An 18,290-nucleotide genomic window follows, 5' to 3' on the forward strand; every position below is an offset into this window, starting at 1 on the left:
TGTAAGTAGAAAGAAAAGTCAAAAAAGCTTTGGAGAAAAATAATGCACAAGATCAAATTCTTGATTTAAATCAAAAGTCTATCAAATTCAAGATTAAACTCTAGACTCCTTAAAACAACGTTCATGAAAAGAAGAATAAAAGTAATTGCAACCCTCATCATTTTTTAAACCAAATAAGAGTATCATACTTTGTTGCACATTTTTGTTTCATTATTTTTAGCCATGAAAAATACTAAAAAGTGTGGCAATTAAAGGTTACTAGACAAACAAGATCTTGTACTCTTAACTAAAGATTTTGAATTTAAATAAGTTTAAAAGGGATATCAATTATTCAACCAGATATCGAACACAGAATGGAAAAATGATGTGCAAAGTGAGGAAGAATGAAGATGAAGAAGCAAAGATTAGAAAATTGTGTGTTTTTATAACATGGCAGTTGGGAGTTAGTGACCCCAAAAAGCATCAAGAGTTGTAAAGCTGCTGTGAACTCCTCAAAAAGCTCTCTCTTCTCTCTTTCTTTCTTTCTTTTCTTTGCTCTGCTCTCACCTCCATTATTTGACAGTCTCTTCAGAGCAAATGGGGTACCTGCACAACCTCCCAAGCTGGCATCATGGCCCATTGTCAGGTGTCTACTTTTCACAATGCCCCAAACAAACAAAGCAAAAAATGAAAATCTCACTACTACCCTTTCTTTCTCCTACTTTCTTTACTACCTCTATATACTCAAAAATGCACAAAATTTAACAATACCCATATCGAGATAACCCCAAAATATACAAATAAAGAAAAAAAAACTGATCTTTTTCACAAATATCTTGTTTTTTCCTTCATATGGGTACAGTTTGTATTATGATTTTGAACCTATAATGGAACTGGGTTCAGTTTCTTCTTCTGGTAATTCAAGCTCATCTGATTCTTTGAATGGTTTGAAGTTTGGCAAGAAAATCTACTTTGGAAATGTGGGTGTTGGAGTTCAGGTCAAGAATGGAAGTGGGTCGTCGCCGGTGACCGGAGATGGGAACATGCCACCGGCTCCGGCGACGACTAAGAGGGGGAGGGGTGGGTTGGTGCAGGGTGGTCATCCACCTAGGTGTCAAGTTGAAGGTTGTCAGGCAGATCTGAGTGATGCTAAGGCTTACTATTCAAGGCATAAAGTTTGTGGTATGCACTCTAAGTCTCCTACTGTTGTTGTTGCTGGTCTTGAACAGAGGTTTTGCCAACAGTGTAGCAGGTCAGCTTAATTTTCCATATTTGCTATAATACTGACAACTGTTTTTAGAGAAGTATTTATGAACTAGTTATATATATACTACATAGCTGTGTCAATAGGCAGATACAACGTATGCACAGCAGGTGGGGATAATTAACTCACTTTTCAAAGTAAGTTATGCTATAAAACAAATCCTAAAGTATTCTAGTTTTTCGAGTTTCATAACTGAACCAGCAAGTTTGCAAGTTTTCTATCTAAACTATCACCAATTATCTATCAAAACACACCTTAACTATGAATTTTTCCCTTTTCCTACCTGAAATATCACCATTGTTAGGTATGAAAGGGAACAATGGATAGTTGGGGTGTGGTTTTACAAAGTAGTTGGTAATAGTCCGCGGAGTAATATCCACATCTTATAGTTAAGATATGAAACTCGACTAATCCAGATACTTTAGGTTTTTTTTTTTTTTACCTTCACTCTTGTAGTATAAAGGGTTGGCAATTTTGTTTTTTTAATGTTTTGACTTACGGAATAGTGGTTCTTGTACTTGTAGTTGTTTATATACTGGTTTGGTGGAGAGAGTTGACGGTTGTGGGTTTGTGAAATGATTGTTCTGATTTAGTGGTTATAATTAGTTGGCTAGGCTAGTTAAAGTAGAGGTGGTTTTTGGCTAATTCTGGTGTCTTTCCTTATCCCCTAAATACAACAACATTTTGGAAGTTATTAATTTGAGATACTGTGCTTAAATATGACAATGGATTTTGTGAATGTTGTGTTGACAGCTTCTTGCTTATAGTATTGTCCGAGTATCATTTTAGGCTTTCTTGGCGCTTTTCTGCTTCATCTAGATGACTTTGCAGAAGCAATATGTGTTTGTTTTCTTACATTCAAGGGAAAGGAAGAGGAAACAAATAAGAGGAGATAGTTCGAGAACTTAAGGAAACATGTATCTCCTTGTCATTTGGTGCATATCAACAAATTAATTACATTTGTCAACTTCAAAAGGTTTTACTCTCTCCGTTACAATTTGTTTGTATGGTTTGGACTTGATATGGAGTTTTAGAAAGTAAAGAATACTTTGGAATTGTGTGGTCTTAAACTAAAGTTATGTAGGATGTAGCCGAAGTCCTTTAATTTTGTGGTATTAAACTTGTCATGAAAGAAGTTAGAATTAAAGAGTTGCCAAATTAGGAAAGAGATATTCTTTTCTAATGGACTAAAAAGGAAAGTAAGACAAACAAATTGAAACAGAGGTATGTGAGCATTCTGTTTGAGTTGGAAAAGAAGGGTGATGTCCCTCTTCTCTAGACATGTTAGGTATACTGAAGTGGCAGACAATCTGCAAAGGAAAGTATTATCTTTCTTTCCAATCAACCTTTATCTGCCCTCTTTTTCCTGCTTTTAGTTTTTGGGAAGGATGGGGATACTTTTATTTGGCATGAGGACCGAAACTTCCCTTCCTTTCTAGTGGAGGCAAGTAAGTGAAAAGTTCCTCATCCTCTTTAAGCTTTTGCTTTCACTGAATCTAAAGGCATACTGTTTCCTCAATTTCTGATTTTTATGTGACTTTGCTTAACTTCTTGGCTTCAACTTCATTGTTAGCAAAATTATACATCAAAGAAGGAAAACTGTGATATCATTTTCAAAAAAAAAAGAAGGAAAACTGTGATTCAAGGATCATTATAGAATGGATACCTCCTGAAGGCATGTTTCATTCGTTTGAATCTTTTGTCCTTTTTAGGTATTAATCTTTCTTATTCCCCATGGACTTCGTCAACCACCATCACTATAGTGTTTTGACTCAGCCCTTAATCATCTCAAGTTTATAAAACATTTCAAGTCATATCCAAGACGTGCTCAGGAATTTCAGGGTCTTACTACTATCTATACAGAAACGTTGATAATTGTTGTCGCAAGATCTGTATTTATCCTATTGAGTTGTTTTTTGCTAGAAAATAAAGGGCAGCATATTGTAGGAAGCAGATTCACTGCTATATTAGTTTCTGTTATGTCATGCCTCACTAGCTTTTTAGATAAGAATATTGTGTACTATTCTAGAGTTGTGTTTTTCTCCTTGGTGACTTAAAACAGCTTGCTAATGTTGAAATCCTTATTCTGGTCTTTATGGTTGTTATAAGCACATTATATCCACTATACTAAGGAAATAGAAATTATTAAATCCGTGGTTTTGATTTGGTTAACTTCATTCACATGCTAAAGATTTCTTAAACAAAGTATTGAGCTAAACACTAGAATAAAATGCATTGAGCAACAAAAAGATTAGAACCACCAAGAATGGCACCAAATTAATATGTTATATGTTATCTGTCAAAAAAATTAGTATGTTTCTATGTCTATCCATGCAATTTGACCTCTTTGCCATAACAGAAGTACTAAAGTCCATCTGTGGTGCATTGATGGTGTGAGAATTATATGGTTCGCTGAAATTTGCATATATGATGGTTAGATATAACTATGGTGTTTTATAACTGTCAAGGTACTAATTTGCCATTGGCAATGGTCTCAAACCAAAATTTTGGTCCCTACTATAGGCATTAGGCATATCTCTCAATGCTTATTAGGTGAAATTTAGTAAGAAGTGATATTAGTCATGAAGTTTCCGAGCTATGCACCTTTTTGATGTAAAACGTTTAAAAGTTCCTAAATCCCATCAACCCATATACGGTCAGTATTTTGCTCTTGATAGCACGTAAGGAATCTAATATCTGAAATTTGGGTAATTCTGAGTAGGTATGCGCTATGCACAGTCATTAGTGTTACTCCGATAATAACTCAATACTTGTGTGTTTCTGTCAGTCTCATACATATATGTGTGTATACATTTTTGTTTTCCTTCAATACTCGAAGACGCCATGTATGTTATATGCTTGTTCTTACCTGAAAAAACAATTCATGTGTGTTTGTTTAAACTTAATACAAATGTACTTGCTCTAGCAAGCATTACTAGTTAATCTGATATTGTTTATTACAAAAGATTGACCGAGAGGATTATAAACAAATGCATCTTTGTATATTCTGAGACAATTTTGTGGGAGTCATAGAGCTTGTGTTGTGGAAACCTCATAATCTGTCATCATGCCTATGTGAAAAAGCCGACTTTGAAGTAGACTTTCTACTGTGACAGCAGAAAAACTTGTTTTTGTCGAGAGCCATGTTCCACAATTTTAGGATATCGTGGTTTTAGATGATACCTATCTGAATGAGTTTTGGGGGGTGAATTTAGTTGTGCCAGATATTTACACCAAACCATTGAATGCAAGATGTCTTTCATACAGACATTTATTACTTAACCATGGTTAAAGTAACGTGTATTCTCAGTTTAATTTGTAACTGCTAAGGTTGAGTTGCTTGATTTGATGTAAACACCAGGGGCGGGTAGGTATTACCATGAAGGGGGTGTTTGTTTCAGTAAGCTTTTCTACTTTTTAGAATGAGATTTTAATACTTGTCATGAGAGATTTGAAATCAAGAAAAAGTCTTATCTGAGGTCAGCAAGCTCATCTTCTCAGATAACTTGTGGCTTTTCAATAGCTTCCTTTGTTCATGAATCATGATAATAGCTGCTCGGTACTTGGTTCCAGGTTCCATCAATTAACTGAATTCGACCAGGGGAAAAGGAGTTGCCGCAGGAGACTGGCATGCCATAATGAGCGTCGTAGGAAGCCTCCATCTGGATCTCTTTTCTCTACACACTATGGGAATCTTTCTTCATCAATATTTGGTTTGATAGCATTCCTCTCACTTTCTCTTTGTTTGCGTTAATACTATAAAATTTAAGCTCTTACTAAGAAAGAACTTAAGGCTGACTTTCATTATTCTGGTTTGAACTTGTAGAAAATAATAGCAGCAGATCCGGAAGCTTTCTGGTCGACTTCAGCTCACACCAAAATGTCAATGATAGTTCATGGCCAAATACTCGAGCATCTGAACAAGGATGGGATCATCAATCATCAGGAAAGTTCCTTCAACGTCCTTGGCTGAATAACTCTGAAAATGCTGCCAGTGAGCTTGTTTTGCAAGGTTCAGCTACCAGGACCAGTTATCCTAGTGTTCCTTCTGGAGACTATTTTCCTGGAGTCTCAGATTCAAGTGGTGCTCTCTCTCTTCTGTCAAATCGGTCCTGGGGATCAAGGAATCGATCCCCAAGTCTTGGGGTTAACAGCCAAGTTCACATTGATGGGGTACACACCATTCAACCTTCAGGTTCTCATGGTGCACCTACCAATCACTTCTCAAGCCCTTCATTGAGTTTTAAAGGAAATGAAGCTAGCAGCAGTTCACATGAGATGCCTCCTGATCTCGGTTTGGGTCAAATGTTACAAGCTTCTGATAATCCATACTGTGGCGAGCTTGGGATGGCTCAGCATGGTGATGGACGACAATACATGGAACTGGACCAGTCCAAGGGTTATCATCCTTCTGTTCAGAATGTGCACTGGACTCTTTGATTGTCCTCTCCTTCGTTTATGATCACGATTGTAAGACTATTTTGTTCATTATCTAGTTTGATATCTTAAAAGGCTGTCTGTTGACAAATGACCTTTACTATTATGCCAACTACTGTGCATTTCTGTTGGGCTAGACCCCAGATGCCTATCGTTTTCTTCTTGAACTTTTTGATGACTTGCTTCGGTTTTTTCCTCTTGCTAAATGATATTCAAGGGGTTAAATGAAGTTTGAACATTTATCAATAAATATGCTTCATTATGATGCCATAGTCATGCCTCTTGCTAATTTTTCATTTCTGCACTTTTTGTTTTAGTCATCCTGTATGTGTGCACATTGGCTTGACTAATCCGAATTTGTACTGTATGGGACCCATTATAGGGGGAAACGCTCCCCATTTCCTAAGACTTGAAATCCGACACTCTTGATTAAGGGTGGAGGAATTCCGTCCATCCCATCACACTTTGTGGGGAAGGGTTATGCGAAAAAATGCGAAGGTGCGAAGAATATAGACGTAGAGAAATATATGGACATATAATTTAAAAAGTGGCCTAAAAAGGGAATATGATGCAAATAATTCAACAGGTAAAATTCACACATAGCCGCTTTCATTTTACAATTAAGCTAGCATTTGACCATGAAGTTTAATCATACTAGCTTTTACAAAACTTCAATTTCAAATAAAATGTATGTTTAAATACAACTTCAAAAATTCAAATTTTCCAACTTTAAAGTTATAGCCAAACATAAGCTAAAACTTCATGACTTTGACTATCTCAAAGACGAGACGAAAAAGCGACAAGTGGTGAGTGGATGCTATTTCTACTAATCCAAAATGGGTTAGATTTGCAAAAAAACAATGGGCCTATAAAGCCCATTAGAAAATGTTTTACGTGTATTGTTTATTGGGCCGAAATCTCAATAATGATCCATTGGATCAATATATTACCCATATTGCACAAGCCATCTTCTTCGCTTCCTTCTCTCTTCACAAAAATCGCGAAACAGATCAGTGCCATTTCCAGCTTGGTGAGTTCTCTGAGCTTAACTCTCTCTATCTATACAAATCATATGGTTGATTTTGTTGTAATTAAGTGCATGTGAATTATTTGTATTTAATTCTATATTTTTTGTTTTTTTTTTCCCGAGAAATTTAGTAATGTAATCCGATTTTAGGGTTCATAGAAATGGTAAGAGTTTTGTTAGTTGAATGGAATATGAGCTTCATTTTTGTTATATGGATTGTGGTCAAGTCTGTGTAATGGATCGCAGTTTTTTCAGTTAATTTTAATTGGCAATTGTTTTCCGTTTACTTTTAGCATTGTTTGAGGAGCTAGAGAATGGAAGAGCATGTGGATGATATTGACTTGTTAATATTAAGGCTGATTTGTTGCTATATTAGGTCCATTGCTTGCTAATAGCCCTTTTGTTATGGTCACAAAAAACTTGTATATTGGTGTAGGTGTAATTCATAAGTGTGAGCTTTAAAGAAGCTGGAGCTTTAGGAGGGTACCACTAATTTTCCTTTAAAGACAAATTATTTAGTACAACAACAATATACTTAGTGTAATCCCATGAGTGGGGTCTGGGGATGGTAGATCGTATGCAACCCCTACCTTGGGGGTAGAGAGATTGTTTTTGATAGAACCTCGGCTCAAGGAAAAGCGATGCAAAGCAGGTCGAAAAAGAAATGACGAAGTGGAGAAGCTATGACAAAATAGTATAGAGAGCATGACAAAGCAGTCTAAAAAAAGGAGTAGAGATAAATTATTTAGTATTGGAATAAAATGGGCCTGACTAGAGCGAAATGCATACAGTGGGTGCCCAATTAGAGCGAAACGAATACAATGAGGGGTCGTTTGGTGTGAGGGATAAAAATAAATAGTCATGGGATAAGAAAACAGTGATGGGATAAAAAAAAAAAATTTGTGTCTTGTTTGGTTGCCATGTTTGGGATAACTTATCCCACCATTTATACCATAGTGATGGGATAAGTTATCCCATATACATGGTGTGATAAGTTATCCAGTTATCCTGGGATAACTTGTTCCCAACCAAATGACCTATGAGAGTTTTAGAGAACCTCGAGCTGTAGGGGTAAGTACCCTAATTTTCCATAAAAGACGAGAGTATTTAGTATTGGAATAAAATGAACCCTATTGGAGCGAAATGAATACAAAGGATTTGTATGGCCTATTCCAACTAGTTTGGGATTAATATAGCATCTAAGGATGTGCTCCTGAAAGGAACTAATGTGGGTTTTATTTTTGGATGTGGTGATTTAGATTAGATACAACCCTTATTTGTCTTTAAGATTCCTATGTAACAGATAGGGTATCCTTTAGTTGAGATTATGCATTTAAAAGAAAAAATGTGTTCATTCATTTTCTCTGCTTAGATAAATGTTTTTAAAATGGAATTTCATGTAACCAGATGCGATAAATGATAACTCTCTGTCATGTCTGAATTGTGTTACAATTTGAGGATAAGAGAGGCACTGCCTTTGCTTGAACATGTACTTATAGGTTGTTTTCATATTCTTTTGCTCATCTCTAACCTTCACACATTTCTATGTACATCACACGTGGTTAGTGGCATATTTCGTAACTTGGTGACCAATTGATAACGTGTGTCTTGGAAAAATCAAATGTTCAGTTGAGTTTTAAGCACAAGGTGTAATTATATGAGGGAAGGTCAATTGTCTAGCCTTACTTAGACTTCTGATGGTTTTCTGAATGTGAAGCTCACATTTTTTTTTTCACAAACTTCTTCTGCTTCTTACATTTTTGTTGAACCTACTTGATTTGGTTAGAGACTATTAGAAGTATGTTTGAATAGTGTATTACATTACATCCAAGTCTTTTTTTTTTGAGAATGATTAATATTTAAAATGAATGCAAACACTTATTGCAAAGATATCTGTTAATCACAAGAAAAAAGCTGTAAGATTAGTTCCATATACTATTAATGTATGTCTCTCCAAAAATATAGTGGCAGGTGCCACACCCTTACCGGATCCTCCAAATATGCACTTCTTTTGGAGGATCCAACATGCACCAAGGCAATATTGTTAAAGAGTCTGAACAACAATGCTGTTAAGTAGTTCTGTTTTGCATCTTCTTGAATTGTTCATATGGAGAACTTTCAGATTCAAGTAGTGGGTAAGTAAAACTGAGGCAGTATTAGAAGGCAGAATGAGTAGTTATGGACCTACACGCAGACACAATCTTATGAAGTCTTTTATGTATGGGATTGGGTAAGCATATAGGGTCATGGCCGAACTAAATTTATGTGATCATTGTTTTCTCATCATTTACTTCTTATGGACTAAGATGTTTTTCTTGCTTCAAATATTTATGTTTGCGACACACTATTTCTCACCGTCTCTTGCCTTTGGTATCTGGTTATTAGTTCAAGCATATCTTGTTTTCACATTTTTTGCTGGTGTTTTGGTAAGGATAGTGTAAAATCATGGATGAGGCTGCAGAGCTAAGGTATTATGAAGAGGAGGATTCACCAGGGATGAAAACACTGAAAGGTGCAACCTCAGGTCTAGTTGCTGGTACTCTTTGGGGTGCCATTATTGCCACTTGGCATGATGTACCCCGTGTTGAGAGAAATGTTGCTCTTCCTGGTTTGATCCGGACATTGAAAATGATGGGAAACCACGGGCTTACCTTTGCTGCTATTGGTGGAGTCTATATAGGGGTAGAACAGCTGGTGCAGAACTATAGGGTGAAAAGAGATTTTATTAATGGAGCAGTGGGTGGATTCGTTGCTGGTGCTTCTGTGCTGGGTTACAAAGGTAATCCCCTCCTCTCCACACAACAACATCCTTTCAACAGAGAAAGTGTTTGTGGACTGATTTCTTATAACAAAAAAGGGTTTGTTCTTAGTTCACATCCAGCGTAGTGCCTATTTATAGTGCTGGTATTTAATTGGCATTGTGATGGGTGCATCTATTTAATTCTTATCATTTCCTGCCCTGGTGTTCTTGGTTTGCAGTGAAGGTTTTGGTTGATTTCAATTCCTTCATCATCTCTATTTTAGATATGCCTATTAAGATTTTTAACTTCACAAACAATAAATCGTAGATTATCTTTCCCATTAATCCGATTTACGTAGGATTTGTATGTGCTGTATGGGCAAAGATTTCTTAAACATCACCACAACCATTTTGCATGGCATTTCATTTAGTTCACGAAAGAAACAGGGGTGAGTCTTTTTTAGGACCTGTCACAGAATAGTTATGCCACTCTTGCTACAGAGAGCAGTAACCCCTTGACTCAACCGATACTACAGGTATTTGAGAGCAGATTAATAGATTTCCCTGCGCAGAATGAACTTTTCATGAACCAAAAGTTAAGAATTTTAGTGAGTGTACAATCTCATGAGTTGCAAAAGGCAATTATGCAGATTAAGTACAACATTCATTGACGGTGTTCTATACCCTTGCCTCTGGTAACAAACCAACCCAATGTTACTGTGGTACCAAACTGATTTGACTGTTACCCTTGTAGGAAGGAGTATTCCAACTGCTCTCTCTGCTGGAGCTGCACTTGCAGTTACTTCTGGTATAATTGATGGACTAGGCGCGACCACAAGAACTGACAATGGCAAGGAGTACTATCCTTACACTACAAAGAAAAGAGTTGTTGCTGAATGATTGGTAGTTGGACAGAATTAATGTGACTCGGTGAAAGCTCACTATGAATGATGTGACTGCACCTTCTTGTTTTATTCTGTTCTCTTTTTGCTGTAACCTGAAAGGATGATGCAAATAAGCATGCTATGTACTCTATTTTCTAGCATCTCATGTGATTTTTGATTGAGTATGAATACCTGACCATATATATTCATGTGTCATGTGTTGTTCGATATTACAACGCTCTTTGGCTTCTCTATTTCTGATTAAGAAATGTGATGATTTACTAGACAATTGTGGTTTGCAAAATGAAGTCTGACCTTAACCTTGTTGAAGCACAATGTACGTTTTGTTTTGCTGTATTGGGAAAATTAGATTTGCCTGCAAGTGAACCTTTGGTAGTGGAATATTTAATGTGCGACTGTTATCTCATAGAAGAGACTGCTGACATCTTCTCGTACTCCCTCATTCGACATTGTTGTTTACTCTGATCAATCTACTTGTCACATCATGCAATGCCATTTTTGAGAGTTTGAGCAATATTTATTGTAGTGACAATGGATTAAACTATTTCTTTTGTTTATTTTTGATACATTTTTTTCTTGGTAATGTTCTTGCTTTCACGGGCTCATCAGCTCCATAGTTCCTCTCCACCTTAAAAGGACAAGCCACCAAAAAATGCTAAATTGATACTCCCTCCTATTGTCTAAGGTATCCCATAATTACAATAATTGTAAAACTTCTTTCATTATATTACCTTTAATTTTGTTAAAATGAGTAATAATTGTTGAGAGGTTTCTTGAAAAATAATGTGAATCATTTTTGGAGCAAGGTGAGGATTTCAAAAAAGTAATTATTACTCTTCTGATCTTTTTAACTTGAAAATCAAATTTGTAAAAAAAACATGATAACTGAAATGAATCAGAGATAGTAGGATAAACGTGACACTAGACTATGTGCCAGACATTATCGAATCTCATTCTTGCATCATAATCATAAATGTCTCGAGTTTAACGCTATTACAATTATACATTTTACATTTCTCGTGACATAAAATTTGAAAAAAAAACAAGAAGAATGAAAGAAGAAAGTTTATATTTATTTATTCGATAAATTATTCAAATAAGAAAGAAAAAAAGACAACACAATAATTAGCTTGAATTAAATAGAAAACTTGCATAAATTTTGTGATACATATAACTATTTCTTTAGAATCTATGATATCTTCGATAAATAATGAATTAGGAAAATAATAATTAATCCAATTACTAAAGTTACCTTCTTGTAAAACATTAAAATTTCTTCGCATTTATATACAATGACTACAAAATATATATCATAGATATACACATTGTTACTTTAATTTTTAATTATTAAGACTAAATTATTTTCTTATATAAAAAATAATTCGATGCGAATAAATACTTAATCACTATGGGATTGGCACGTGTGAAGTCCAGACATACTCATCGCACGCGCGACCCGGTTCCTCTGGTCAAGCAAACACAAGACCAATAGGTACCCAAATAAAGAGAATTCAATGAAAAATTGGAAAAATAATACCCCTCCATCCCATTTTACGTGACATTCTTTTCTTTTTAGTTCGTTTAAAAAAAATATCTTATTATAATTTGAAACTATTTAACTTTAATAAAATGATTTTTAACCATATTCTTTAAGGATTATTTTAGATCATTTTTTCTGACACACGTTCTAAATCAAAAGTGACACATAAAATGGAACGGAGGCAGTAATATTTTTTTAAAAAATAAATAGAGAGACAGAAACACAAATATTCACACACACAAAGTGAGAAAATCTCAGCAGATTCACTCCACCCCCCAGCCCCCTACCCTACCCTACCCCACCCCATTGGAATCAGACAAAGAACACAGAGCTCTCTTATACCCTCTTCACTGTTTTCTTCTTTCTTTCTTGTGTTGTGTACTTTGTTGCCTTTTTCACTTTTGATTTTTGCTCACTACACCATTTCTACTACACTTTGGTTCAAGAAAGAGCAAAACCCCAAACCCCTTTTGCTTTTTTTTTTCCTCCTTAACTCCATTCTTGATAACCTTACCAGTAAAAATCCAATCTTTCCTCTTCAGATTCTATGAAACCTCAAGGTACATTCACTTTTTCTTTATGGGTTTTTGTTTTTGATGTAATTTTATAGAAAAAAATTGATTTCCTTTTTTCATGCTTTTTGGGTTCTGTGTGTTTTGAATGCTAGGATGGTGTTAGTTGTTGGTGTCTGTTGAGCACAATGTGGTTAGATTTTTGGCTTTCAAATGACTAGTTTTGTTTTGCTTTTGCTTTTGTTAACTTTCTCTTTATGTGGGTAAGAGTAGTTCTTGTATACAGTTTGTCATAGCATTGATTAAAGATTGCTTACTTTTTTTGCTGCTCTATAAGTTTAGTTTTGTGTTTTTGATATATGTTATCTTCTATTGTTTATTGTGCTTCGGATATCACATTGTTCCGCTATTTTGATGTTGTTGCTTTTCCCTACTTTTATAACTACTTTGATTTGATTTGCTGCACCTGAGCTGAGGATGTTTTGGAAACAGTCTTTCTACCTCCTCGAGATGAGGGTAAGGTACATTACCCTCCCTAGACCCCACTTGTGGAATTACAATGGATATGTTGTTATTGTTTTGTATGGAAAAAGAACTGATTTTTTTTTTATGTTATGAATGTTTGAAGCATTCAGATCTGGCTGTGAATGTTTTTGTCATTATTCTGATTGTCATTCAAGTGGTTCTTTTCCCCACTTTTAACTCTTTAAGTTATTCATGTGACAAAGATCTACTAGTCGACATTCTCTAGATTTTGCTATCTCATCTTTTTGGATACATCTGCTTAACACTCTGTTTGGGTTCAATATTTTTGGTGCAGTAACATAGTTCGGGAGTTTTCTTTGCTGGTAACTGGTTGTCTGTGCTGAGGTCTTCCTTCTGTTGATCACTGGGTCACATTCTGGTGGAGAACTAGAGGGGTTTTGTGCTTTTGACAAAGATTTTGTGTCAAGTGTTGTTGCATCAACCTCAAAAATGCAGAGGCCCCATCAAGAAGATTTCTCACTCAAGGAGACCAAACCCCACCTTGGTGGAGGGAAGATCACTGGTGATAAGCTCACTAGCACATATGACCTTGTTGAGCAAATGCAGTATCTTTATGTCCGGGTTGTGAAAGCTAAGGATTTACCTGCGAAAGATGTTACAGGTAGTCTTGATCCGTATGTTGAGGTTAAGCTTGGGAATTATAAGGGTACGACTCGTCATTTTGAGAAGAAGTCTAATCCTGAGTGGAGTCAGGTGTTTGCTTTCTCAAAAGATAGGATTCAGGCTTCTGTACTTGAAGTGACTGTGAAAGATAAGGATTTTGTTAAGGATGACTTTGTGGGTCGTGTTCTGTTTGATTTGAATGATATCCCAAAAAGGGTTCCTCCAGACAGTCCTCTCGCTCCACAGTGGTATAGATTGGAGGAGAGGAATGGTAACAAAGTCAAAGGAGAGTTGATGTTGGCTGTTTGGATGGGAAATCAAGCTGATGAAGCCTTTCCTGAAGCTTGGCATTCAGATGCTGCAGCTGTTAGTGGGGCTGATGGCCTTGCAAATATAAGGTCTAAGGTGTACCTCTCGCCAAAATTGTGGTACCTAAGAGTTAACGTGATCGAGGCTCAAGACTTGATTCCAAATGACAAAAGCAGGTTTCCAGAAGTGTATGTCAAGGCTATCCTTGGAAATCAAGCATTGAGGACCAGAGTTTCCATGAGCAAGACTATCAATCCCTTGTGGAATGAGGATCTGATGTTTGTAGCAGCGGAACCATTTGAGGAGCCATTGATTTTGAGTGTGGAAGATAGAGTTGCACCAAACAAGGATGAAGTCCTTGGGAGGTGTGCTATTCCTTTGCAGTATGTGGATAGGAGGTTGGACCATAGACCTGTGAACACGAGGTGGTTTAATCTTGAGAAGCATGTTATTGTTGAGGGAGAAAAGAAGGAAATCAAGTTTGCTAGCCGGATTCACATGAGAGTATGTTTGGAAGGAGGCTACCATGTTCTGGATGAGTCAACCCATTACAGTAGTGATCTTAGGCCAACTGCAAAACAGCTGTGGAAATCTAGCATCGGTGTTCTTGAAGTAGGTGTTCTGAGCGCTCAGGGCCTGTCACCAATGAAAACGAAGGATGGGCGGGCAACGACAGATGCCTATTGTGTAGCAAAGTATGGGCAGAAGTGGGTGCGGACAAGGACAATTATAGATAGCTTTGCTCCCAGATGGAACGAGCAATACACCTGGGAAGTATTTGATCCTTGCACTGTTATAACTATTGGTGTATTTGATAATTGCCATCTGCAAGGAGGAGATAAATCTGGAGGGGCAAGGGACTCAAGGATTGGAAAGGTCAGGATCCGTCTTTCGACTCTTGAAACTGATCGTGTTTACACACATTCATACCCACTGCTGGTCTTGCATCCTACTGGGGTGAAGAAGATGGGTGAAATTCATTTGGCTGTGAGATTTACTTGCTCGTCATTGGTGAATATGATGCATATGTACTCACAGCCATTGTTACCTAAAATGCACTATCTTCATCCGTTAACTGTTACTCAGCTGGACAACTTGAGGCACCAAGCCACTCAGATTGTCTCCTTGAGGCTGAGTCGTGCTGAGCCACCTTTGAGGAAAGAGATAGTAGAGTATATGTTGGATGTTACTTCTCATATGTGGAGCATGAGGAGAAGCAAGGCAAACTTTTTCAGGATTATGGGTGTTTTAGGTGTGGTAATATCTGTCGGAAAATGGTTTGATCAAATATGCAATTGGAAAAATCCCATTACGACTGTTCTGATCCATATCCTGTTCTTGATACTGGTTCTTTATCCAGAGCTTATTCTACCTACCATTTTCCTCTACCTCTTCTTGATCGGAATTTGGTACTATAGATGGAGGCCAAGACATCCTCCTCACATGGATACTCGACTTTCTTGTGCTGATACTGCTCATCCCGATGAGCTGGATGAGGAATTTGATACTTTCCCTACTTCACGTTCTCCTGATATTATCAGGATGAGGTATGACCGCATAAGAAGTATTGCAGGGAGGATTCAGACCGTGGTTGGCGACTTGGCTACTCAAGGAGAGAGGCTGCAGTCTTTGCTGAGCTGGAGGGACCCTAGAGCAACAGCATTGTTCGTGATTTTCTGCTTGGCTGCTGCTGTTGTTCTCTATGTCACTCCATTCCAAGCCGTAGGTCTCTTGACAGGATTTTATGTATTAAGACATCCAAGGTTCCGCTACAAGCTTCCATCTGTGCCGCTTAACTTCTTCAGAAGGTTGCCTGCTAGAACAGACTGCATGCTATGAGCCATGCCTTCAACAACTATCATCTCTATCCTACCTTATGTTTTTTCCATTGAATCGTCGAAAATGATGTAGAAATTGTGGGGCTCTCCTAGTATTTTGCATAAGATCCTGGTGAAACTGTTAGGTCTAGTGAGTTTGCTTTCTATTTGTTCTATGTTTTTCAAAAAATTTGGCTGCTGTTGCAAATCTATGTATGTAATCATGTAGCTTGCAAGTTATTTTATTTTGAACAAGCCCCAATGCTCAATTCAAAAGTATTCCCTATTCAATTTGGGTGTTTTTTTTTGTTGACATAATGTAGTTGTATATTGATATACAAAACTTGGGTTTTCTTGGATAAACCAAAAATCATGAGGCTTGTGGGCGCGATAAGAAATTCGGTTGATAATGGCTCCATCCCTCTACCATTTTTTTGGTTGATAATGGCCCCATCCCTCTATCATTTTTTGATGGACATGAATCTAATTCACACATCACACGCTCGAACCTATGATCATTATTACATCTAATAAAGTTTCATATTAATAGCTATAATGAAAAAAAAAGAGTTACGTATAAGGTGTAATGTTACTTCTAGTAATGTGAGATCTTTTAAAATAAAATTGTACAAATTTAATCCACCTTAAGATAAATTTACATGATATTAAGCTAGCGGACAATATATGTTTGAGCTGATTTAGTCCAACAAAGAATACTTTATGAAAAAGCAAAAGATTATGTCAGAAGAGGTAGAAAAATATACAAGGGACCACAAAACAAAATATTTCCAAAAAAAGAAGTAAATGACCGACTTTTTTTTTTTACTCTTTTTTTCTATTTTCTGTTTGTTTTCACTTTAATAAAGCTGTGTAAAGTAACAATGGGCTTCTTTTGCTTTGGGCCAATAGACACTAATAAGTGGGCTTATTGGCCCTAATTACTTGCAGATTTTCTTTCTGTGCTCGAGTTAAAATTGATTGGGCCTTCTATCTGATATATTCGGATAATTTGCACAAATAGGATCTGTGGTGTCACCATTTAAATTTTAGCCTCATTTAGATTCAAACACAACTTTTTAATGGAGCAACACTTGCTTTAATAGCAAATTATGATGATCGTTAGGATTTGTTGGTCAAAATCTTAACGAATCGTTAGAATTAGGGTGTTCATGATTTGGTTAAATATCGATTTTCATAGTGAATATTAAATCAAATGGATTAAATATCAAATTGATCTAAACCTAATATCAAATTAAGAATCTTTAGCTTATACAAAGTTATCATATCCTCGATGCATTCATATTGGAAGCCTCTAATTCTAATTAACACATTGCATAGTTAAATATATTTGACTTGATCTAAGTATATTTTAACATGACATTACATTTACCTAATAATTTTTTGGGCAAATTACAGAAATCACATACTTTTAAGGCAAAATTACAATTTATCCCTTAAAAGTTTATAATTACAGAAATCCCTCAAACGGATACAATAATATAAGCACTGATACATTACTTTGATGCGCGAGATACATTAATCGTTAAGTAAGATACATTACATTTTATACATGATACACTAATCTGATGCGCGAGATACACTAATCTGATGCGTGAAAATGAGGGATTTTGGAGATTTGTAAAACTTATAGGGGATAATGGTAATAAGTAAACTAAAAGGTGGGATTTCTGTAATTAATCCTAATTTTTTTCTCCGCTTTATTTTGTTTAATATCAACAATAAATAACAACAGTATAAAAAGGAAAGAGTATATTTATATACGATTAAAAATCAAACAAACAAATCAAAATCAATGAATCGATTAAATTAGTTTGGTTTTGATTTTAATAAAAAATCGATTCAAATCAAACTGTGAACACCCCGACCTAGCTACGATGTTGTATCAAAACCAAAAAAATTTATGATGGAATCACATGATTGTTGTGAGTTGTGACACAAACAAAAAGGAAAAAAGAAGAAGAAGATATTAAATAATTGGAGCAGAAGGTTCAATGTGAAACGTAACAAGGACTTAGCAGCAAAAATCAAGAACAATTCATCATTTGTCTTGAAGCCATATTTAGACAGTGTTTGTTTGTTCCAAATTGTCCTAACACAGCCACCACGACTCATCAACCTGCAGTTTTAAAGTAGACACTTTAATTACTTAGTCCGTCTCAAAATAAGTGTTATGTTAGGAATATTACAACTATACTACTCACATTTAATAAAGGCGTTAATAAATGTCTCTTAAAAATTAAACATTGTTAAGAAGATAGAGTATGATTTGCTCAAATTATTGTAGAGAATTCATCACCGCAACTTTTGGTGGTATAGTAAATACTTTTCATTCTTAATTAGCGGTTCAGGTTCAAGCATTACATATGAAGTCACTTTTAATAGAAAACGCTTTACCTTCTAAAGTAAGACTTTTCAACATAAATTTGAACTAGTCAAACCATAAAATGTATATCAAACACCGGATGAGAATTTTTTTTTAAAAAACAAACATTATTTTTATGTGTTATGTTATATTATAGATTCTCTAATCATCAAATATTCGAATAAATGATTCCTTTATAAAAAGATTTGACTGAAGATATAATTACAA

At 35.8% G+C, this 18,290-nt stretch overlaps 3 protein-coding genes across 4 annotated transcripts; all 3 read left to right on the forward strand.

The window, feature by feature from the left end:
- Window positions 1-259: 259 nt before the first annotated feature.
- LOC102579824 (squamosa promoter-binding-like protein 9) lies at window positions 260-5,950 on the forward strand. Its single transcript, XM_006362174.2, has 3 exons — window positions 260-1,231; window positions 4,817-4,956; window positions 5,070-5,950. The coding sequence occupies exons 1-3, from the start codon at window positions 867-869 to the stop codon at window positions 5,681-5,683; spliced, it is 1,119 nt and encodes a 372-aa protein (XP_006362236.1). The 5' UTR covers window positions 260-866; the 3' UTR covers window positions 5,684-5,950.
- A 677-nt stretch (window positions 5,951-6,627) lies between these two features.
- On the forward strand, window positions 6,628-10,615 carry LOC102580146 (outer envelope pore protein 16-3, chloroplastic/mitochondrial). Of its 2 annotated transcripts, none has more exons than XM_006362176.2 (3): window positions 6,628-6,710; window positions 9,144-9,486; window positions 10,202-10,615. In XM_006362176.2, exons 2-3 carry the CDS (start codon window positions 9,153-9,155, stop codon window positions 10,345-10,347), a joined length of 480 nt encoding a protein of 159 aa, XP_006362238.1. In that variant the 5' UTR covers window positions 6,628-6,710; window positions 9,144-9,152; the 3' UTR covers window positions 10,348-10,615. The 2 variants fall into 2 exon arrangements, with proteins under 2 accessions (XP_006362238.1, XP_006362237.1); XM_006362175.2 differs by having other exon boundaries at window positions 6,645-6,710; window positions 9,139-9,486.
- Window positions 10,616-12,168: 1,553 nt separating this feature from the next.
- On the forward strand, window positions 12,169-15,970 carry LOC102580688 (protein QUIRKY-like). The gene is made up of 2 exons (XM_006362177.2): window positions 12,169-12,452; window positions 13,225-15,970. The coding sequence occupies exon 2, from the start codon at window positions 13,380-13,382 to the stop codon at window positions 15,699-15,701; it is 2,322 nt and encodes a 773-aa protein (XP_006362239.1). The 5' UTR covers window positions 12,169-12,452; window positions 13,225-13,379; the 3' UTR covers window positions 15,702-15,970.
- Window positions 15,971-18,290: the final 2,320 nt, after the last annotated feature.

This window comes from Solanum tuberosum, unplaced genomic scaffold (assembly GCF_000226075.1).
Source record: "Solanum tuberosum cultivar DM 1-3 516 R44 unplaced genomic scaffold, SolTub_3.0 scf00379, whole genome shotgun sequence".
In the NCBI taxonomy this organism is placed as follows: domain Eukaryota; kingdom Viridiplantae; phylum Streptophyta; class Magnoliopsida; order Solanales; family Solanaceae; genus Solanum; species Solanum tuberosum.